The 25,744-nt window shown below is 36.1% G+C and overlaps 1 protein-coding gene across 3 annotated transcripts in view; it reads right to left on the reverse strand.

Moving 5' to 3' along the window:
• Positions 1-1,558: 1,558 nt before the first annotated feature.
• LOC138715569 (kinesin-like protein KLP2) overlaps positions 1,559-25,744 on the reverse strand; it is a 157,499-nt gene continuing 133,313 nt past the window's right edge. For 2 of the 3 annotated variants that reach the window (XM_069848662.1, XM_069848721.1), the window contains exons 9-11: positions 21,849-22,016; positions 17,553-17,684; positions 1,559-13,344 (exon numbers count right to left, since the gene is read on the reverse strand). In XM_069848662.1, coding sequence (XP_069704763.1) covers positions 17,565-17,684; positions 21,849-22,016 — 288 coding nt within the window. In that variant the 3' untranslated portion in view covers positions 1,559-13,344; positions 17,553-17,564. Of the gene's footprint in view, positions 13,345-17,552; positions 17,685-21,848; positions 22,017-22,513; positions 22,648-25,744 lie in introns of all 3 variants that reach the window. The other variant, XM_069848780.1, reaches the window with a different exon arrangement.

The raw sequence follows: 25,744 nt of genomic DNA on the forward strand, positions 1-25,744 counted from the left end.
TGCCAACTATAACCCTAATATACCTCAGGGTGAAATAGGGTTTATTAAATTGGATAATAAAAAAAAATATTTTTAATATGACAGCTTGCCCAGGGTGCATAGAGGCTAGTCTATGTTAACCTGTGATGAGTTGATGATTTGTTGGGATGCCACAGGGTAATCGAAACTCCTGGAGAAAACCCGTGTTACCTGGACCACGGGCTTGCTCAACACAAGTTATAAATCAGGGATACACTGGGGATCGAACCCGGGTTCACAGGATTGTAAGTCCAGTGCTCTAGCCACTAGACCACAGTGGCAGTGCTTGACACTGGATATGGCTCGCAGTCTTTTAGAAATTACATCAATACATGAGCTATTCCACTGTAACGAGAAAATATGTATTCACGGTTCACAGAAACACATATTTTCACTTCTCGAGTAAATCTGTGAGTAACAAGTGTCAATTTAGAGTGAACATTTATGAGCAATAATCTTATTTGTAAGTATTGTTACTTGTTCGCATAGGCTTCTGCGGCTGGTGTACATGGAGTGTGGATAAGCTTCAGGGCTTCTACCGCGTTGTCTTGGTGTTAGTGGCTGACGTTTCGACCACTGGGTTGTGGTCATCTTCAGAGCAGTTGTTGGATAAGGAAATAGTCTGCGAGCTCGTATATATATAGTAGTCTTGATGGGGGGGGGGAGTACTTGCGGTGATAGGTCGTAGGTTCTCCTTCTGGCATCTGATTGATCCTACATTGAGGTCTGTATGAAGGGGAGTATTCATATTAAATACTGGCCCTCATAAGGTCCGAAAGAGTGACCTTGATACCATCGAATTCGACAATGTCAAGATAATAGATAAAGAAGACAACTTATACAGAAGACTGGTTAAAGAAGCCTTCCACATCAAACAACATCCCAACATCAACAAGGACGAGGGGTTACAACTCAGCAACTCATGAGGAAGTCTATTCCAAGATCATACTTAGGAACGAGAAACCAGGTCTCCACATGTACACGGCGCCCCCCTTCATCCAGACATCGGGCACTCTATCAAGGTCACTCTTTCGGACCTTATGAGGGCCAGTATTTAATATGAATACTCCCCTTCATATAGACAACCGGATTGGACAACGTAGGACCAATCAGATGCCAGAAGGAGAACCTACGACCTATCACCGAAAGTACTCCCCCGCCATCGAGACTACTATATATATATATATATATATATATATATATATATATATATATGAGCTCACAGACTATTTCCTTATCCAACAACTGCTCTGAAGATGACCACAACACAGCGGTCGAAACGTCAGCCACTAACACCAAGACAATGCGGTAGAAGCCCTGAAGCTTATCCACACTCCATTATTGTTACTTGATTATTTCCACAAACATGTCTATGTCTACAGCCAGCTATTAACTTAACCTTTTCAGAAATTTTATTTGAAAGTAGTTGTAATAGTATTTGCTGAACAAGTGGTGCACTACACAACTCAGCATTTATAAAGGATCACCAAGTTTTTACAACCTGAAGGACCGGGAAAGAAGCATTTCATAATAAAGAAAATTTTGAATTCTTGAAAATATTTTTAATATTCAAAAGTAAACAGAATGAGAATATAAAATTAATCTACAGAATGGTTCTCAACAACTACCTACTACACAATAACATGGTAAAACACATTAAGTTCTATTGTAATCATCTTAAAATATAAAATTTAACATTAACGAGTTTTTATTGACCAGTTAAACTCTGCATAAAAATTGGAGTTGATTAAATGAATTCAAAATAAAACATATCCTCCTTTTCATCAATTCTTCTTATGAAGGAATGCTGCTTCTTTCTTCGATATTTGCAAGTAAAATCTTTGTCTGTATTGCAACAACTTCATGTATGACACACATGAAAAATGAAAAGGTTTAGAAGTTTTTTTTTTATAATTTCAATGTTCATGAAAAGCTCTTTAGAAGTTTCAGGAACAATAAATGGCAATATTAAATTAAATAAAGGAAAGATTATTCTCACAACTGTAGAAATTATAACATGCGTATCCAAATTGCATGAGATTAGTGAATTTGGCTTAAAGAGAAATAGTGTTTTGTCAGTGTATGGGTATTTTGTTGAGTGTACTAACAACTCCAATTCCTTATACAGTTTTTACTGTATTTACAGTTTGTGTTACACTATGCTAAGACTCAGATAAGAAATACAAAATTCTCAATGCAACAGAGCATCTTATCAATCTATCATATTATTAATGCTCTAACCACTGAGCTACTCCAGAGTCCAATCCACAGTACTGGATCGAATCTTTCTGATTTGGCTCAGTAGTTAGAACACTCAGTATGTAGAACTGGGGGCCCCAGTTCGATCCTCGGCGCCGGAGCGAATTTTTCTCCATTAACAACAAATGGTAACCACAACAGATAATTCTGTAGGACCAAAAAAAACTAATCTTTACATAGATAACCCTTTATATTAGTTTCAGCAAGCAATATGTACCAATAAAACAACAAGATAAAGAAAGGAACAAAGAGCAGATATTAAACCAATGTTTCCAAACACTATTTCACTTACAGAATTCAATGCAATCCCAAATGATGGATCATTGCCTGACCCAGGGTTTAAAATGCGCTACAAAATTTAGAGGAGTTTTCAACATTTTATAGGAAAGAAATAGAAATTAATTACAATTTTGATTGGTTGGTTGATCTTTAGTATCACCAGACGAGATCAACTAAGATTTTTATGGAACTGTAACAGCCTGACAGCTGATTTTCATTTCTGAAATGGGAGCATTTGCAAACCAGAATTCATAACTCCAGATAAAAGAATGATAAGCAGGGCTCGGATTTTTAGGTGCTAAAAATCGGGAAAATATGTGACAAAAAATAAAAATATTTAATTATGTTTCAATTATTTTATGTGAATATAAACAATATGCAGTAATCACCAGTCTCGCTAATTGCTGACGAATTACGCAGCATCTGCTGTAAGAAACAAAAAAAATAGAGCCGAAAAATTGTTTGAAGTGCCGAAGAAATCAATTCAGAGGTATGTTAAAATGGACAAGCCTGCAGAAGAGGCTATATGTACTAAATTAGGAAGAAAGACATTTTCTCCCAAGCATTGGAAACAGAGCTCGTAGATTATCTGGTCATGATGGAAAAGAAAATTATATTTCGGCTTAACAAGACAGGAAGTTAAAATGCTTGCATTTCAACTTCATAAGAGAAATTACATTACAGATCAGTTTTCTGAGCTGAGAGGTTCTGCTGATAAAGACTGGGTATCTAAAACGCCATAAAGATAGAATTTCAATCCATCCTGCAACAGGAACATCGCTGCCTAGAGCAAAAGGATTCAACAAGACTAGCATTAATGCTTTGACATCATCGAAGTGGAATTTACTAAGAATCATTCTGAACCCAATAGAGTCTTTAATGTGGACAAGACTGGACTGTCTGTTGTGCAAAACAAAATTACAAAGTTGTTGCATTGAAAGAAAAAAGGCAGATAGGTGCAATTACATCTGCTGAAAGAGGATCCCTCATAACTGTGGTCACCTGCATGAGTGCTGGGGAAACATATGTTTCTCCAATGATTATTTCCCCTGGGAAAAATTTCAGTGGACTTTTATTCAAAGGTGCACCTCCAGAAACAATATTCACATGCCAGCCTTCTGGATGGATTAAGAGTAATGTGTTTTCAAAGTCTTAAGATCATTTCATTTCTATTGTGAAACCTTCACAAAACGAACCAGTGTTCCCAATCCTCGACGGGCATCACAGCCATACAAGAAACATTGCGTTGATACAGCAAGATCTCACCATGTGACGATTGTGTGTATTGCACCTCATAGTTCATGCAAGATCCAGCCCTTGGACAAGACATTTATGGGAACCCTGAAGCATTACTACAGTGAAGAAGAACTTATCTTCGTAATAGTGGTAGAACTGTGATCCATTATGAGGCGTCCAAGTTGTTTGGAAAAACCTATTTAAAGGCTCAAACAAGAGCAAACGCTGTTAATGGTTTTTGTGCAACAGGGATTTACCCTTTAAGAAGAGAATATTCACCGACATTGATTTTGACCCAGAAGATGAAGTTGAACACACTGAAAAATAAGCTGAATTGCAGAGAGCAGACGATTCCACTTCAAGTCAGCTATGGGACAGAGGGGGCAAACACTTCTCATAATAAAATAGTATACGGAAAAGAAAAGTAAAATACTTGGAAGACAAACGAAGGAAGAGATATATAATCATTTTTGTATTGAAGAACAAGAAAAAGAACAGACATGGGAAACTTAAGAACTGATAGTGAATGTGTTAAGCCAATAGAGAGAAACTGTACCCAGTGTTCCGCAAGAAATTGTATACATTTTAATTTTTACTGCAAAAAGAGGATTGTCATATTTTTCAAGTAGCATAATCCAATCATTTGTTAACATACTTACATAATTATTTAACCAAATCAAAGATAATGTGGCTTCTAGGCTGTTAACAACCAGAAAACTGTCAATCCCAATTTTGAGGGTTATTACTATTTACTCCCAAGGTCTTCAGTTATTCACTGAAGTTGTCCAGGATTCTGTTCTAGAGATAATGAAGTTCCTTCACTATTACAGTATGCCGAAGTTAAAACAGCAATTATATTAAGTGAAGAGTCCACTGCAAGAATGATGGATGTCATTTGGAATACATTTTGCAGGAGATGCAATTGAAAGTTTGAAATGCTTAGCATTCAAAGCTTAACTGTGATTTTCCGATCATTACTGGACAATAACTATCAGTGTTAATGCCATATAACTCTCTATGTACATTCTATATGTCTTAAGCTATGCATTGACAGTCTTGGTTCATTTTCGACAAGAAAGTAACATCCATCATTCTTGCAGTGGACTCTTCAATTGTTTTCTTTTAGAGCTACTATAATTTGAACATTTCCCACTATATGGGCAGTGTTTTGATTTTTGAGGGAGACTATACAAAGGTTAATGTGTTGGTCTTTAATTTTTAGTAAAATAGAGAGTCGATAATCCGAACTAATTGATGTTTAGCCCTGTTCAGAGTATCGATTCATTCAGATTTTCGAACAAAGAGCAGAAACGACACAAAAATAATTTTAACTACATACTGTATTAACTTTAAAGATTTCAATAGGCCTACATACTGTACTACAAACACTAGACAGATTTTAAAACGTCTTTCACCATTTTTTTAATTTTTACTGAGCTTTGTTTCTTTGCAGCCATGTCTCTAACTCGTCAAAGACAGACAAACTGTGTTACTGTACACTTAGGCATTTTATTCAGCAATTTTATAGTCATCTCTAGAGCATTGAACCATGCCCACGATTTTTCAAATGCAAGTAAAAAAAAATTGAGGGTTCAGGTTCGGATTTTCGAAGTTCAGATTATCGACGCTCTACTGTAATGTAATTCCCAACTTAGAATCCTGAGAAATATTAGAGATGAAGTTAATGCTGACAGTGGAAGAAACATTCTTATCGACAAGAAAGACAATCAAAATATCAAGAGAGATTTTTTTAATATTAATGGCTTAGTTTCAAGACATCAAAATAATGTGCGAAGTATAAGATTGTGGATACAAGAGCTAGAAAAACAAAGAACAAGATATTTGTGTCATTTATTTCAAGGAAAAAGGAAACGACAATGGTAACTTATTGTCAAAAGATAAGGATTTTGTCATTATATGACAGTAGTTGGAAACATCGTCTGTTTGGATGGAACACATGGATTAAATAATTATGATTTCAGTTTATATTCCATGTTAATAGTTTATGAATTTAAAAATTATTGCCCTGTGGCATTTGAACAGCAGCAGCGATTTACTGTCTTCTTCAATAGAGTTAAGAATACAGTAGGGATAATTAGTTGCACCACATTACAATACTTGTGGAAGGTAATGGGCCCAGTACCTAATGTTCTGTTACGTGCATGACATGTCACAAGTACTGGCGACAAAATTCATGTAAGAAGGCTGAAAAGAAGATAATTGTACACACAGCTGCTAAGACAATAAAGGATGAATTGTGTGGAGAAACTTTCTGGAAGTGTTTGTCAGTGATTTTCTTAATGATGAGAATACAATTTCATATGGAAAATATTTTTGGAGCAATATGGGTCTACTGCTACAGATAACACCTGGGAATCAATATAAATATGTATTTAGAATCTATATACAAATAAAAATAAAATAGCCAGACATCTGAAGAGGTTGGATACAGCAATAGATGGGATATTAAAACTTGTCAGAGACTTAATCTTCCAGTGCAATATTAAGGTTACAAAGAAAAGTGTACCTTCTGATAGGACGAACAGAATTGTGAAGAATCAGTCACAAGCTCAACACGGAAATAAAGCCAGGAATGACCTTCACTCTTTCAAAAGATGAATCACATGTTCAGTCCATGTCTGGGAATGATCTGTATAGTGTTCTCTTAAAACCAGAAAAGAGATTGTGCTGTAATTGATACCTAGTCAGTGTGGGGTTTATGGGAACTAACAAGGTGGGTACTTTGACACTCAAAGAAAATAAGCTGCCAGCTGGACATAGGCAAATCTTATTGGTTTATCAAGGTAAGGCTGCTGAAAAATGCTTGGAATCGCTCCTAGACCATAAGACACGAGGCCCTTCACACGTTCCTAGTCTGCTTGATGAGATCCTCCATGAGGCAAAGATGGGAGAGAGGGAAATGGTATGTGGACACTAGTTGACATCTCAAAGGCATTTGACACCATCCCGCATGACACTATTACGGGCACTCTACCGCTCACTCCATCATCCTTATAAAAGATATGTACACCGGTTCCCAAACTAAGGTAGAGGGAGTGGGCGATGGAGTTCCACTGCAAAGGGGGGGGGGGGAGGTGAAACAGAGAGATCCTTATCTTCACTATTTAATATTGTTATGGATCCTCTTATTCGTAACCTGCAGAGAGGCCTCGTCCTGAACGGTCAACAAGTAGGGGCTCTCGCTTTCGCGGACGATCTCGTCATAATCACAGATTCGATTCTGGGTGAGCAGACATTGCTGGACTGCATCCACAAATATCTCCCTGCATTGAACATGAAAATGAACCAGTCAAAGTTCCAAAGCTTCCTTGTCGAGTCAAGTCGAAAGACCTGGGTAGCTAGGGATCCTAAGCTCTCAATGGTGGAGAGTTCCTGGCGCTGATCCCTCCACCTGGGACTGTCATATACCCTTGCTAAAGGCCTGAACGATAAGTCCCAGTGCAAGAAGCTTGTTCAGGCAGTGGAGAGGGCAAGAGTCTGGCCTTAAAGCCACATCAAAAGGCCAGATTCATAACAACGTACATTTATCCCAAGTTCACCTACTGAATGGTCCTAAATACCATCAGCAAAAAGATATTACGTGAAACAGACCGGAAAATCCGGCAGACATACAGAAGTAATTCATATCCATCCTAGCATGAAGGATTATGTATTATACACAAGAGTGAGAGATGGTGGACTTGGGATTCCTCGCCTCGGATCGCAAGTAGCAAGCTTGAAGGAGGGGATGACCCCTCGAACAGCGTTGATCCTGACATGTGGGCAGCTACAGAGGCAGGCAGGCTAGACATGCTCCTGCGGAAGTTGGCAAATGCTTTGTGTTCGAACTTTCCTGTAACGCCCAAAACGCTGGTGAGAGCCAGGAATAAATTGAAAGACAAAGAAGCAGACAACTGGTGTGACTTGAAAGTACAGGGACAGGAAGTCCCATGTTTCAGAAATGAACCAGTCGTCAATTCCTGTCCCTTCGGTGTTACGTCCTAAGAGATACATTGACGCACTAAAACTACGGTCTAACACTTATGGTGTCAACGTGATCCTAGCTCGGACAGACAAGAACTGAGATTGGACCTGCCGCTGCTGCCACCATGAAAACCTGAGACGTTAGGGCACGCACTCTGAAAATGCGTTGCAGGAAAGGGTAAGCGAATCAACAGACATAACGCCGTAGTGAAGAAAATTGAATAAGAATCATCCAAAAGAGGCTACACAGTAGCCCATGAGCTCGAGCATCAAGTCGATGAAAGGAGACTCGTCTGCTTTCATCTCACCATGAGCATGACTACCTGCTTGAGCCATCTGCAAAGAATTGCCGTCCTTGACTCAGCAGAGTGTCCTATTGTATGGGAATCCAGACACTTCGGGCTTACACATCATCACTTGCCAAGAATTGGAAGACATCTTGATAGTTACGGACATTTCCCAAACACCATCAATTATTACTGGGTTGCAAGAAGCAGAATCGCTCAAAGGCAATGAACTGACATTGGGTTAAAAAATGTAAGAAGAGTGTGGAGGAGCAAACTATTTTAAATGTGCTGCATGTGAAATATGTATCTATTCATTTACATGTGCATGTGCTGATAATGTTATAAGAGAAAACATATGCAAGCATATTCATCAGAGCACAGCACAATGGGCCAGACTGAGTTAAAAATGGGACAAAATTGAAAAAATAAACAATACTTTTGACAGTGTATACTCATAGTAGGGATGTTGGTGAGCACTAAACTCATGATGCACAATCGATAACATGATTTAACAGCTGCTATGGCTACAGCCTTGAAAGAGAGCTATTGTAGCCAGGAGATAGCACACCAGTCAGTCCTAGGCCGTGCGCTTGAGACAGTGGTGTGTGTTATGTGGTCATATTCGTGAATAAAGAAATAACAATGGCTGAGAATGTTAGAACTAAGGGTAGGTTTTATTAGGAATACATGTAATTTTGAATTGGTTTATATATATAGTGTAAATATTTGTGATAACTCGGAGGAATGCAATTTAAGCTAATATATTTTAGTTTTCAATATTTAAAGAGGGTTATAAAGTGCGTGTCACTCGATGTTACGAAAACTTTTGTGTCGATGGTTTAAACAGATCCTATAGATAACAGAAAAGTCGTATTCAGCTGCAACTACTTGCACTTTTCTGTTTAATGTGCGAAAATTCAGATACTTACGTACAGTATTATTCATTACTATTCGAGATGACCGCTGTTTTTTTACACCGTGAAATCATGGAAGCCCTGCTACAAAATAATAATGATAAGACAGCAGTATCTGAGTTTGTTATTTCCTAATTAGGATTACTTGAAAATTGTCCATAAGGTTTTTCTTCAGAGCTAAAGAAAAAAATTAGTTCATTAGGTAGGGCTCACATACCGAATAAAAACAACTGTGTGATATGAAAGTACTTTTAATTTAAAGAAAAAGTGAAAACTATTGAATAACTATTGATTTTATGCATCCAAGGAAACAATAGAGACATAAAATAATTTTGTCCCATTTTGAGTCGATTCTGGCCCACTGTGCACAGGAAGGAATAGTAAAGTTATCAATAAGGCTACAGCAGCCAATTGCTACAAAGACTTTCTGACAGAAACATTGGCGATACGGTACTTCTTACACCCTGTTGAACAAATGCTGTTAATTCTTCAATCAGAACAAAGCTGGAAAGTATTTCGGTTGTTCTTGATGAAAACGGATTTACAACACACGAAAGTCACATGATTCATAAGAACCTAAACAAAGTTTTTAATAATTAATGGACATGTAGAATTAGGTATAGCTGTTGGGACAGATGCAGGGCTTCCAGAGGCTGACTTATTACTCATTCCCACTGATACAAGTTCATACCCCTTTGTCTCAGGTCTTCCAATGGCTCAACACAAAATGGGAGGGTGCTTTAGACACTGACTCTATGTAAATGGGGTGATTGCAATACTTCGATTTGGCTTTGCCCAAAGGTGTGGCAAAGAATGGGATGGTGACGTTGTTTCCAGGGCTAACATGCCGCCCCTCACTCGACCACCAGCAGATTGAGTGCAAAGGGTATGCACAAAGATTGAGGTAACTCGAGCTGCTTCAATCATCTTAGCCACTAAGGCAAACTGGTGGGCTATGAACCATCATACAGGACTTCAAATTGGGGGGGGGGGGGGAACCTGGTGCTGGATATGTTAAGAAAATCCTCAAGTAAAAGTTTTTAATGTTTGCAATGAAAATATTATAAAGGTAAACTATGCAACCCAACTATACGAAATTTCTAATATGGATATCACAAATAAAATAAAGATGCAAAAAGGAGACTTTTTACCTAAGGTGAAGAAGTGCAATAATGCCAGGCTTAACAACCCTTAGCTTGGCTTGAAATGGTTTTTCGAAATCCTTACATTTACACATGCTTTGACCCATTCTATTATATATACACAACGAGTTTCCAAACACGACACGTGCCTGAGAGACATTCGTGAATCCGATGTTGACAGGTGGACCATCCTGCCTCAGTCCCGACAGAACCAGCTCCTATTCACAGACAAAGCGCCTGATAAGACCCACAAACCCTTCCTATATCAGTACCTGTACTACCCCCAAGACTTTACTTCAGTCAATTTTCACTATTTCAGATAAAAAATGAATGAGAGGGAGGTGAAGAGTGTTGGTGGAATGATAGAGGGAAACGGGAGTACCCCAAGAAAAACTCTCTGAAACATCAGAAATTTCATCACAGCCTGGCCAGGGATCGAACCCAGGCCACCTGGACAGAAGAACACCATGCAAGCACCAGAGTTACAGACGGAGCCTTAACAACCTTAGAGTTAAGGAGTCTGAAAATATTAAGGAAGATTTGCTTTCAAAGAGTGAGGGTATATGCATTAATGCAGATTTTGATCATTCTTACAACAAATGACGTTCTGCTTTAATAAAAACAGTAGTATACAGATTAAAATTTATCCCATTTTAATAATTATTCTGATTTCTTTAATCATTCTCCTTTGGCTCATTTAATTGATTTTCAACGTGAAATAGAAATGAAAAGTTGTACAACGGTTTTGTAGCAACTCGGCTATGTTGATATAAAAATGTATTAAAAACATAAATTAACATCTTATTGTAAAAGTTGATTGTTTGTGGACTGCATCATTATACTCGTTATATCGTAATGTGACGGCCACATGAGATTCAATCTCACGACCGGCGGAAGAAGGGCAAGGTCGGCCGTGTTTTGGGCGGGTTGCGCGCACATCTGCTTCCTGGGGCATGTGCTATGGCGGAGAGAAGAGAGGAGAGAAAGCGACCGCGGCAGAAAGAAGAGAAATCCAGATTATTCGAGAGTGGAATCTTCTGGAAATTTCTAGCATTGTAGTTAGATTATAAATTACGACACGTGGGTGAACTTGAGCAGTTTAGTTAGTTCCAGTGTTGTTATAGTCAGTGGACAGCAAGCCAGCCAGCCTTGTGTAGCAGTGAAGCCAGCTTTGAGACCGAAGTTCGACTTGAGTTGTGTCCGTAAGTGTGGAGTCGGAAGTCCTGAGTTTGAGTGCAGTGGACCGCAGTTGGGGGACCTGAATTCGAAGTTCAGCGGATTGTCTTTGAAGGTCTGGGGTTCGAGATACTGTGAACTCGAGTGACTGAGCTAGAAGAACTAGCCAAGGCAAACGAGCTGTGAAGTGAGAACTGACAGTTCTGATTTGTAAATAGTGCTTTGTGAACATTAGTTAAAATTAACAGTTCATTGTTGTTCTCAATAATCCAAGTAAATTGTCATTGTCGTCTGTGGAGTGCAATAACGAATACTGTGTTGCTGTGTGGAGAGCTAATCCCATTGTTGACGGGAGTAGAATTAAATTGTACAAAGTGAAGAGTTATTGTTGTGAGAATAAAATTACATTATCGTTTTTGAATTCTGAAGTTACAGTAATATTAATCATTTTTTACATCACCTAACTGCTACCATGGTCTCCTTGATACGAAGCTCGAACTGTATGAGCAGCATTCCATTCAGTATGCAACATCACAGAAGGCCGTGATAGAAATGGCATGTAAATATGCTCTCCTGATCCACTTCTTGATGCAACCTGTATGCAGTTACGATAAATTGGAAATATTAAGTTCTACGACAAGGTGAAATATCCAAAAGTCTGATTACATTCACTGTGAAAATCTAAAAACGCATATACCATGAAGTAAAGTTACTTTATAGCATTATACCGGTATGACTTGTCGCCATAGAAACAGAACCAGGCTCGTGCTAAGAATATTTCCACTCATGCAAAAAGTTTCACTTTACACACGTTACATAAATAACTTTTCCTATACCAGTAATATTTTTATGCTCGACCATGCCGAAATGTAGTAATTATACACCTGGTAGCAGTACTTTAATGCATGTCATTAAAGTACACCTATTCATTAAAGTTCAGGTTTTCAATTATTCTCGGATATGCAATCGAAAGACGAGGGAAACGTCACGGAGGCTGGAAATCCAATACTGTCGCAGAAGGTTATGTTCTGTTACTATAATAATTAGCGTTAATTGTAAATAATATTCAAATAAATTCAATTTGTCATCTCGTTTTTCAATTCTAAATCAATTTCCAGGTTATACCAAAATTAGTTCATGTTATTCTCTACATCAAGGTCAATGACATTATTCTTCCTCGGAAAAAATCAATACTTTCGCGTCTGCGCACATCTCATACGAGCTATGCACAAGGTCACTTCCGATCTTCAGTCAGATACAAATAAAATGATACTTCTGAATAATTTCAAGTTAGAAATACAGTATGGTCGAGCATAAAAAGTTGTATGAAACTTGTCTATAATGGTAATTAAGACGCTCGTATGAAAATTATGAAACTCACTTGCGCTCGTTTCATAAACAAACATACTTGCGTCTTAATTACTATCATTATAGGCTCGTTGTATAATGTACCGTACTATTATGATAATGCATCTGAAAATCTTTGAAGTTCTAGAACGCCTATATTAAAAATAATCGAGGAAACACTTTTTTTTTGTTAAATTATTTTTTCTTTTTACATGTTCTGAAAATTTTTATGGCTGCTTTTGGGATTGCCTTGAATTCACTGTATCAGCTATTTATATTTCAACTTGATTTATGACATTTTTGTCTTTCACTCAAGTCCTTTACTAGTTTATAGTTTATATAATCATACAATATCTTTTACTGCTCGTTATCAGATTCATAAGTACCATGTCGCCTTTAGCGCGAAACTAAAAATTAGAGTTAAAGTAAACATTTTAGAAGTTTAAGGACCTTACAGGGCTATGTTAGCTGCCACAATGTCCTGATACAGACTAATGAGATTTATCTACTGCTTAGATAAAAATAAAATTGCATGAACACCCGATACTCGTTTTTGTCAATTTGTCTTTCAATTCAGTTACCACAGACTTCTCACTCTTCAATTTCATTCAGCAGTCCTCTTGTCTTCTCTAATTTTGTACGTATTTTCACTATTTTGCAGATAATGCTGTTCTTGCATTGCAGTTTCCCAACTCATGGGTTCTGAAAAAAAAAAAAAATCCAGTTCAACACTACACTATCATGAAACAATGTGATACTATTTTTATGTGTAAATTCATGACTAGGGGGCGGATATTGATGACCTAAAAATCTACTTAAAATGATCAATAAAATGTCTTTAAAATAATGGAAAAATGATAACAAATTAAAAGAAAATAACATTTAAATATTATTCACCATACTCGCACCATAACTTCTTAAAAATTAGTCACTTGTTTCAATGACTGCCCTGCAAATGTCAAAGGAGGCAATTTCCTGGAATTGGACTAAGATGAAGGAAAAGAACATGCAACAAAATAAAAATTTTAAGGCAAAATTATAAATTTTAATGAGGGTTTACAATGTGTTTTTCAATCAGGGTTGGTCCATGTCAGTGCCTTCATTCTCCATCTCCTCCTCCTTCCACTCTTCACTTTTGTTACCAGACCTTCCAGAGGGGGAGTGTAAATGACAAAAACTGTTGGCACAGAATGCATTCTTGCAATCTTTGTGTTAAAAATACTGTCCCTTCCGAACCATATTGGGGATACAACATCCTGTTGTCCAGGTAACTGTGAAAGTTTCCCCCCTTCCAAACATAAATTCTAAAGACACCCTGGTACCAACAAAAGAACAGTAGCAGTCAAAGCCCTCACTTAAACTAAACTGTTGTCAAGCATTTTTTATTACTTCAGTGAAATGAGGCATGGACTTTAGAGTTTGTTCCAAACTATAAAACTCAAACTTCACTATTATTCACTTATTCAGTAGGTAATTACTAGTAGGACCTACTACTGATCTGTTTGCTTAGAAAAAAAGGTTTAACATGCCTATATGTAAAGAAGGAAGTAAAATGCATTCAAAATGATCTAAAATTCTTCAAAATATTAAAAATGTCCAAAAAATGCCGAAAAAAAAATGTAAAAATGACTTAGTTCAAAAACGTCAAAAAAAAAAAAAAAGCAATATAAGAACTTATTTTTTTTTACGTTGATATTAACATAGGAAGGATTTCAATATTAATAGGCATCATCCTAATGTGAAAAATAATAAGATGACTTTTCATCAACATCCGCCCCCTATTCATGACTGACAGGCTGTTTCTAGCAATGAAAATTTTTTATTAGGGGTTTCCAAACTTTAATTTACAAAATGTATAAATACAAACTGTTTTGATGTGATTTGCTTTCAGAATGAATCTGTTTTAAAGATCGGTATACTAGAGCAACGTGCATGTAGCATGTAGGGCAAATCTAGAAATGCATAGATAGTTGGGAGGCCAGAGGAAAAAAGACCTTTGTGGAGGCAGAGACGTAGATGGTAGGATAATATTAAAATGGATTTGAGGGAGGTGTGATATGATGCTAGAGACTGGATTAATGTTGCTCAGGAAAGAGACTAATGGCAGGCTTATGTGAGGGCGGCAATGAACCTCTAGGTTCTCTAAAAGCCATTTGTAAGTAAGTAAGTAAAACAGATATCCCACATGACTATGACACAAATTTATAAAACTATGGATCAATAATGAGACATATGTTTAAAACTTTTTCTGACTGGTGACTTTTAGACTTACCAAATAGAAAACAAAAGCAGAAATACAGAGTGGAAGTGAAATAATCTTGGAGATTGAAAGAGATGATGGGATACATATAAATGAATAGAAAACCTATATTACATTTGTGATTAAATGTACAGTTAATTAGAAAATTAAGTTTGAAGTTTCAGCAGTCTGGCAACATAGTTGCTAACACACACTATTTGTGATATAGATGTAAGAGGTCAACGAACTTAGTGAGTTTCTGTACGTAAATTGCTGTCTGCCGAGACATTGCCACAAGTTTGCTTCATGCAATGCCTTGAATTCAGGGAGTTTTAAAATTAAATTTACACGAAAACCGTGCATGCTGTTGAAATACACCAGAGGGATAAATTATTCTTTATTAGATTTTCTATCGATATGGATAAAAATCACGATTCTACTCGCAATAATTACCGAAACATTATTTTTTTTAACATTTGGGAAAAAACTTTTTTTTTTTAATTTATGAACTTTCCACCAATATAATATTATAGTTTTTTGTTACATGCAACATGAGCTATTCGTTATGGATATCTGCAAGGCTATTTCACTTCCACCCTATATATAAAATAGTCACAAAGTTTTTCACTCAGAATTTAGGAATATTAAACATGGAGTTCCCCAGAAATCAATTTTAACTCCATCTTTGTTTCTAGTTTATTTTAAGAATTCAGCCTTAACCATAAATTATTTACCACAGGTAATCTTATTTGCAGACGATAAATGTACAATTATCTCAAGTAAAGAATATGATCACTTCATGAACACTTCTAATACAGTGTTAAAGCTAATGAATGATTAGTTTAACGCAAATAAACTAGGTAGCACTTAACACTGATAAAAACCAGTGTAATCAAATTTAGTACAATAATAATGTTCAGTTTTCCTTCAGTATTAGATTAAATGGAATAAACCATCTCACATAAGCTATAAGCATAAAGTTTCTTGATTTGGAACGGGTAAACACTTGAATTGGAAAACACACACAGAATATATTATTCCTAAATTGATTTCTGGTTGTTACGCATTAAAATTCTTATATTCTGTTGACGATACGAACACTTTTAAAATGACATACTTTGCATACTTTCATTCTGTAACGAAATGCGGATTAATATCATAGGTAAACTCATCTGAAACTAAACATATTTTTATTTTACAAAATAAAGTCCTAAAAGCAATGATAGGTGTGCATAAAAAATGACATATCTAACATTTAGAAATCTTATATATAAATTCTAAATTATAGACATCAGCTCAAAGAATTTGAGTGACCACAAGGGTCCTGAATACAATAAACATGTACAATAATGTGATGTGATACATTAAAGAAAAAAGAAAGTTAATTGTTTAAGGCAAATATAAGTGGATTAATTGAAATAGAGATGATGATGTAGTATTTGAAGAGAATCCTTGATAATATTTATAAGGATAGACATTACATAATCAAAAGGAATGTGAAGTTCCTTAAGATAATTCCATGTGAATTTTGTGATTGAACCTCTACTGCCAAACAGCAAACCAATGACAGACCATTGTTTAAGAGGGACGTTGTACTTTTGAGAAAGATAAGGCAGACAAGGTTCATATATGGACTTCTTCTCAATATCAACTTTGGTGGCCTGATTTAGGTTTCTTTCGAAATGGATAGTAGGGTCAAGAACAAGAGCCTGTTTTAAGCATCCGTTAATACATTGTGAGTGCACTCTTTCCCTGATGATGTTTTATGTTAAAAATCAAGATACTTTTAGTACTAACCAGAATATACATAAATTTAATACAAGACATTAATGAGATCTCCATCTACCCTCTGTTATAAAAAAGGACTTCACTATTCATGTATTACAGTCTTTAATGTACTGTCTAATTACCTTAAAGTTTTGAAGGGTCAAGAGAAAAGATTCAGAAAAGAATTAACAAAATTTATCCATATTCATACCCTTCACATACTTTTGTGTGTGTAAACTGAATTAATCTGTTTGCCATGTATCATAAAATTTTGTATAAATTTTCACTTGTTCCGCATCTCAAAACCATAATGCTGATTTAAGATCCATGGAAAACAATAAATGAATTGGTTATTTATGAAAGCGCCTAAGTCTTGAATACTAAATTGTTAGCAATGAAAGAGAAACTGCTTATAAGCCGAAATTTTGAAATTAAGGCTGAAATAAAAATTGTATCATAAATTCTACAAAACATTTAGAGTGTGAAACTTAGTCCTCTTCTTATCTAAATTCATTAAATAAAATGAAAACATTCTTAATCTTCCAAAAGTACAATAAAGCATAATTATTAAAATAAGAACAATAAATAAAAAAAAAATTCTATAATAATTATAACGAAAGATAGATTCTCTCACTATAATTATTAATACACAAATTCATAATCTTAACAAAATTAGACCAAAGGAAATTAAATCCCCACCAAATAAGTACCCTAAATTAAACTCATTTTCACAAAATTATGACTCAGGCCCTTTCATAAATAACCCATTCAAATGTAATGAAATGAAAATGAAACCTATAATTTGAAAGGAGAAATGAGAAGAGGAGAAGAAGAAAATATTCCTGTGTATGTCTAACAGTGTAGCAACAACATACAATATTATGGGCCTTTTAAAATTAAATACCTTTTAGGTTTGTCACATGTGTAAAACAGGTGTTATGCCAAGCAGATTTAATGCATTATGCAGGACTTGTTGAATGCCTTGTAGTAAATACAGGCGGGCAAACATCACAGGTAACAGCTGGTTCCTTGGTTCCTAGAAAAATAAACCCGAAATACATTCAACATACAATCATAACAATGCCACTTTCATGTACATATGGAAATTGCAAGCTTCGTGTTAAACACTGCTAGATTTTAATAAGTAAGTGCCATGTTTATTTTATATTTGTTTATTTTGTCTTCTTCTTTCTGCTTATCTACAGTGCAGTTTTGAACTCCCGACAACAAGCGTTTGCTGATACGGAGGTAATTTCTTTAATTTATATTTCAATTTTATGTACAGTGTACAACAGTTTTTTTAATGTATCTTTGTAATGTATACCGATCGTCCAGTTCAAAAGTGCGACAACTCAAAAATTGCCATTTTTTAGTTGTTTATACTACTGAAAGCCCCTTTCGGAGCTCTTTCAGATTCAGTATTGAGATAAGTCATAATTACAACCGAAAACGAAAAAAACTAAATAAACTGCTTTAGAAATAATTATAACTATGGACTTTACTAATTCACTATTAGAACATTTCGAAATGTATTAATAATGAACCGGAAGATTGTGATATACTCGTCCTGAATACTGACTCATTTCTAATTCTCGTGGTTATGAACCAGAACTCTGTGCCTTTCTAAGTGATTTTTTTGAAACTTTCAATTGAAGATATCTCAAAACTTGTTTTTTTGAGTTGTCGCACTTTTGAACTTGACGATCGATATATAAAAAAATAAAATAAATAATGTTTTGAAGACAAAGAATCAGTGTTCAAGCATGGCTTAACCTATGAAGTAGCTTGTGATCTGTGAGACTGTTCTTAGTTTTTAAAATATAAATTATACGCATTTGCGTATACTGCTTATCGTCTTATCTAACATATATCTTCAGTACTAATGTCCATGAATTCCAATGCAGTTCAGTTGATCTCTAGCTGCTGACATGTATGGAACTTATTATTGTTAAGTTCATGCACGATTTCTCAGACTGCACCTCACAGTGAACACTATACAGAGTGAGCGAAAAGTCCTGCTACACTTGCTTATTTTTCCTGCAAACAAATCTGTGCATGAAAAATGTGTCTGTGATATTCGTATTGTATTGTATTTATTAACATTTCACGGTATTCATACATTGCTTATAGCTAGATGATGGAACAAGTAAAAAAACTTAATACTATTATAAAGTCTTAGGGTGCTATTCATAGACATTTCGCAGCATGCGCTACGAGTGTACTAAGCTAGCCCCGGCTATCCACTGGTTACTAGTACAGAATTCAAATCATATCCTATCACTAACACTGGTTTATGAATACGAAAAACGCTGATCATCCACCGAAAGCCCGCACTAAAAATGTCTATGAATACGGCCCTTAATTTTTAGTCACGGTCTAGATGAAATATATACAGACGAGATTTACAATATAGTCTACTAGTACAACACAAAAGTTTTCATATCACTTTCATGAAGTGTTATTGAATGTCATGAATTCACCTACAGAATAAAAGGCGAGAGAAATTAGGTACTTCTTTAATTTGGCCCTAAATAATTTTATGTTTTGAGTTTCATTTTTTATATCGATAGGGAGGATATTAAAAATTTTTACTGCCATATAACGCACTCCTTTTTGATAGCACGATAGACTTGCCAATGGAGTATGAAAGTCATTTTTTGACGTATATTTATGCTATGAACTGTTGAATTAGTTACAAAGATTTCACAATTACATACGAGGAAGATTATTAATGAAAAGATACACTGACAAGCCATGGGCATTATTTGTAGTTTTTTTAAATAGTCCTACACGATTCCCTAGATATGGCACCTACTATTATTCTAATTACTCTTTTTTGTAATAGAAATATACTGTTACTATCTGTGGAATTTCCCCAGAATATTATTCCAAAGTTCGTATAACAGTGACGGGCGTATTTCGACATGTGATCATGGTAGGAGACATCTGGTGAACCTGAGGGAAATCATAACACGTGAAAATTCCCAGCCACTCCAAGAGCCTAAGATGACGAGGCGAATACGAGAGTTTTCAGTGTGGAGGAGAGACTGTGGCTTTCATGTGGGTCCACAAGCTGCCACATAACGGAAACACTGTGAATAACATCATGCAGGATTTTAGGTTGTCTTTGGTAAAATACCACCAAGCAGAGATAATTTGTTGAAGTGGGAAAGAAAAGCTTTCAGCACAGGATGTGTTAAAGAAGCGAAGCAAAGTGGGAGACCCTCCACTCGACGAGAAACTGGTGCTGCCATTGCTGAGTCAGTGGATTGATCATCTATGAAATCAAAAAGAAAATGCTCTGTGTAGTTGCAAATACAGCGATCAACAATGCATGACCACAAGAAGAAAGACTTGGAAATGAAATCTTTTCGCCTGTAAATAATTAACAGACAGGAATTTGAACAGGTGCATGACATAATATGACAGTACGTATAGAGCACATCACTGCAGTAAGTTATCGACACTTACATCACCCCCTGTTACATAAGCTGAATTATCATCATAGCAAAGCAGTACAGCACAGCAGTGTCTACCATTCCAACACAGTAGTTTATTAGTACTGGGCAGAGAATTTTTCTAGAGAAAACTTACTTGAGTAAAACAGTGTACTGTAAATCGTGTTAAAAAGTGTATTCGTAAGTTTCGTTGCAAATATCTCGAATCTGGCAATTTTAAATTAAAAATTGATCTCTCTGTATCACAGATCTGTTCTGGAGGAATAAAGGAGAACTTGCTCCATTGTTCGCCAGGATAGCTACCTGTCCTGTCATATGTTTGATGCCTTGATGATCTAGTATATACCATTACATTAAGTGAAAGATTAACAATAATAATATTACTCACTACAAATATTCCATTCACAGACTACACCAAGGCCTTTGACCTCATCAACAGACAAACACTAGTGTCAAAAATGGACGCAATGATCGGAAGGGAACACTACATCGCCCGAATCATCAGGAATATACTACAGAACAATCAAATTGAAATCGATGATGGTATAATGTTATCAGAGCCAATAGAACAAACAAATGGCGTACTCCAGGACGACCCCCTAAGTCCGCTTTTATTTAATATAGTGACAGCTGACACTGTCTCAACTCTACCAGCGGAGAATGTAAACATGTACATGTATGCAGACGACATGGTTGCCACATCAATGTGCAAGATAGAACTGCAGGAAACTCTAAACAAGTTAGTGCTCTGGGCCTGCACAAATGAGATGCACCTGAACCCGCGGAAGACCGTGACAATGACTTTCCGCAAAGGAGGTAGGCCAGCAGCAGATGACATTCTATATCTAGAAGGGGAACCGCTACTTCGAGTGAATCACTTTAAGTATCTAGGTATAACTTTTCAGACCACAGGAACCACATACATGCTACACGTAAAAGATAAAACAATTGCTGCGATTAGAGCCACGAATGACATTAGTCATCTGGGACAGATATCTGTGCAATCAGCATTAAAGTTATTTCACGCCAAAATCTCATCAATAGTTACATATGGCCTGGGAACACCTGAATAGAAGCAACCTCAAGGCAATCGAAGCAGTAAAGGCAAAGTACCTCAAAAGAGTCCTGTGCATATCAAAATACAGCCCGTCGCGACTTACGTATGAGTTGGCAAGGGAGCCATTCTACTTAGAGGAACTGCGACTGCAGCTACAGCTACTAACCACATAGGATACGAAGATACAGTGACAGAACTAGAAGAAAAAAGACTGCAAATCTGGAGCGACTTCTACACCACAGACGTGATGACTACAAGACAATGGATGGCCGCGGGCTACGAGCTGAGACACACGATGACCTGCTTTGCGGTTCATGGATTCCATCACAAACTATGTAGGACAAGGACTTTCCACCTGCCGGCAGAAGACTGCATTTGTGAACTGTGCCTGAAAAGTTGTGATAGATATCACGCTATGTGGTGCACACGAAGATCAGTCTCTTTGACATGATTTTGCAGCGAGTGATTCTAGCTTCATGCATATTTTGCTTAATTCTCATTATTATTAATATTCCATTCAAAATATCTACTATTAAACACGGAACCCAAATATTCAATTCCACAAGAATATGTTGTGGATAAATATGCAGATAGCATGTACTACATGCAAGACCTTTTTATGATATATTTCTAAGGAATACAAATGTGTGCAAAATAAGAAAGTGTAAAAAAAAGTTATACATACAGTGAGAATGCGTATTCTTCTATAGTATATGCTGAAGCAACTACACAAGGCCATGACAAAACTGCAGACCAGATTTGGAGCAACTTTTCCTTGTTCCACATCTTTTACAGCCATATGTAGAACATTCGGGTATGAGAGAAGATATGTGAAAATTAGTTCCCACTCTTCCTGGAAAAGAAATGTTACAATTTAACAAACAATATACTGTATAGATATAATTTTACATACATTCTTTTCAAAGAAAGCCAAGGATTTTTATTGCCTTTCAATTCTATTGCCTTCACATGCTACAGAAACTATGCTACAGTTTGAGACATGCCTTAAATACAGGGTGGAAGGGGACTGATACACCAAAATTTAAGAGGTGATTCTACTACTGTGTTTCAAAACTTCTTTGATATCGGAAATTCTGTACCTACATAACTTTTATTTTAAGATGCTATGTTTAAATTCTCTGAATTCCGTCCCTTACCCTCCCAAAAAATGTTGAGCAACAATTTCATAATGCCATTACATCATGGTATGCAAAAATTGTCTGCAATATACGTAACGCAAAATTGTTGGTATGGAGAACAACAAAACGACCGAAAAGAATAATCATGCTAAATGAATCACAGAAACACTAAGTTGTACAAAACAGCAATTTGAATGTTAACTTACAGTACCTCTTTTGATAATAAAGAGAAGTTCACTTCATCATAAGGAATGAGCTGAGGATAGTATCCCGATTCAACTTTTTCTTCAAACTGTCTTAAGATGGTGGCCACACGGGCACAGTTATACAAGACAAATGCAGCTCCTGGAAAATTAAGTCCATGAACAGCATAAACATGACCAATAAATACTTTCAGCCATGTGCCAATAGTGTAACAACATTTGCACAATCTTACAAGTAAGATATGAAGCATGTTCAAATGAAACCTGACTGCAGCACCTAACATGATTTGTCATCGTCTTTGTAGCATAATCACATGGAATGTGGTGTGATAGTTGCCTTGCATTGATCAATAAAGAACAGTTTGGTTCTACATGTAAAAAATGTGTAGATGTCAAATACCTGAACCTTCTATTGACCGAATTTTTATGCTGCTTATACCACTTTTGACCCATGTCTTTAGCCGGGTGTTGTATATCTGTCGGAAGGGAGAAGATGCATCGAGTTTTGCTAGCTGTATGGTCTAAGGCATGACAGTTTATGTGTGGCCAACATAACCAGCCTAAGACTGCATGTTCAAAACCGAGATACAGCAGCTAATTGAGAGGATCAGAAGCAAAGGAGTGTAAGTACACTTAAGTTATTTTTGAGAAAATATAGTTGAAAGTACTTAAACTTTCGTAAATTCCGTGAAATATTTTATTTCAATTATAGTGTGTGATGTGGTTAAAAGGTTTGCCACTAAAATTTTAGACACTTTAGTCTGCTCTGGATGAACTTCACTCATCCTTAAAAATATCATTTGTACCTCTTTGCTTCTAACTCCGTCAATTGAAACCTGTAGTAAAGGATGAGGACAGCCCATGTAAAATAATCAGTGTACGGTATGCATGGAAGCTGACAGGGTTTCATTTGACTACTGTAGAAGCATTTTTGATCCTCACAGAAAAAGATTTTTAAAATTAATTACAATGAGATTAAAATAGTACATTATGCAACGAGCCTACAATGGTAGTAATTAAGACGCGAGTATGTTTATGAAACGAGCGCAAGCGAGTTTCATCATTTTCATATGAGCATCTTAATTACCATTATAGGCAAGTTTCATACGACTTTTTATGCTCGACCATATTTCTAACTTGAAATTATTCATAAGTATTCATGTTATTTTTATCTGACTGGGGAGCGGAACTGACCTTGTGCAATATCTCGTAAATTGTGAGATGTGCGCAGACGCGAAAGTATTGATTTTTTCTTAGAAACAAATGTCATTGACCTTGATATAATCTAGAGAGTAAAATTAACATTAATCTTGATATAACCTTGAAATTGATTTAGACATTGAAAAACGAGATGACAAATTGAATTTATCTGAATATTATTTACAATTAACGCTAATTATTATAGTAACAGAACATAACCTTCTGCAACAGTATTGGATTTCCAGCCTCCGTGACGTTTCGCTAGTTGTCTTTCAATTGCATATCCGAGAATTATCGATACTTGCGCTTTCATATTGCTACAATGGTGTTTTCTGATTGGTGGAACACCTGAACTTTAATGAATAGGTGTACTTTAATGAGGTGCATTAAAGGGCTGCTACCAGGTGTATAATTACTACATTTCAGCATGGTCGAGCATAAAATATTTTAAACAATTAAAATGATCTCAATATCACATAAAATCGACGACTATGTTATGCAAATGCTTCAAATCAGCGATATGATATCATACAGAAAAAAATAATAAAAACTGTAGCATTGCTCTCAGACAACATTGGTCAACAGAGGGAACAAGACAAAGGTAGCTTCTGGAAAATTAAGTCCATGAACAACATAAACATGACTAATAAATAGGAGTAGTTTTAACCTAGTCATCATTATCATTCACAAAAGTTTTAGGCCATATGACCTGTTACGAACCCATAATAAAGAGGAATTTTCTCTCCAATGCTTTTTGAGACATCTCAAAGATATCTTCCCATGGGGGTTGATAAGGAAACAGCCTATTACCAATAACTATTAATATACAACATTTGCACAACCTTACTACGTAGTGAGATATGAAGCATGATCAAATGAAAACTGGTTGCGCCATCTCACGTGACCTGTTGTCTTTGCAGCATGATTACATGATAGTTGCATTGCATAGATCCAACTGAAGATAATGGAAACTGAGGTTCCCCTGTTAATTTTTTCCTTTGCACTAAGGTTTCAAATTTGTTCCATTTGATTATTTATTATACATCTTGATTACACAACTTTGAACGAGAAAGGACACATAATACGTTTTCTGATTGTTTATTGTTTAAGGTGTAAGATCAATATCATTCTTAACAAGCCACTAGGTATAGCTTAAAAAAAAAAAAATTACGGTATTTTAAACACGCATAGCAATATAAAAATAAATTTCTGCATACAGACCTAATAGACTCCATGTTGAAAATTATTATATTGCTGGGGGGGGGGGGGACGTAGATAACGCTTAAGTTATAGAAGACGATTTTAAGGTAAAAAAGGTAAGAATATGGGTGAAACATACAATTTAGCAAGCCTAATTGTATAGAGAAGGAAACCAAGGTTAGTACCTCAGGCATGAATGAGCTTGTTGTGCCTTACCTCTCCTATACTTAAACATGTTTGTTGAAGTACAAATGAACATTTATCATGTGATGTAATCTGTCGATTCAGCCAAAGTTATGATGAGATCCCACTAGATCCCTTCCATCTCCCCCAACAGTGTATTATGCCTCCTCAAGCTGATGATGTACACCAGCCACAATATTACATACTGCCAACACAATTTTATTTAATACTATTGTAAAGATATACTGAACTGGAGAGTGACAGTGGGATGATGAAAGAAATGGGAGAACCACAGAGAAACGCTCAGGGACCTTGGCTTTGTCCAGCACAAACACGACTCTGCTATCATCGCACCAACACTTCACAAACTGAGCTACCGAGATGGCTATCAAAGGCATATAGATTTATCAAATAAATAATACGTGTGACAGAATAAAGGGAACCCTTAGAGGAAATCAGACAAGAAACATAATTCTACAAAATAATGGCTTTTCCAGTTTTGCTGTAATCGAAGTGAAAAAGGAGTCTTAAATCAAGATCACCAAAATTTAATTACAGCTGCTGAAGTAAGATATCTCTGATCTCTCAAAGGATAATCAACAAACCAAAAGAATATACAAACTAACCAAACGATTAATATTGTGACGGCCACGTGA

Source organism: Periplaneta americana, chromosome 1, assembly GCF_040183065.1.
Source record: "Periplaneta americana isolate PAMFEO1 chromosome 1, P.americana_PAMFEO1_priV1, whole genome shotgun sequence".
In the NCBI taxonomy this organism is placed as follows: Eukaryota; Metazoa; Arthropoda; class Insecta; order Blattodea; family Blattidae; genus Periplaneta; species Periplaneta americana.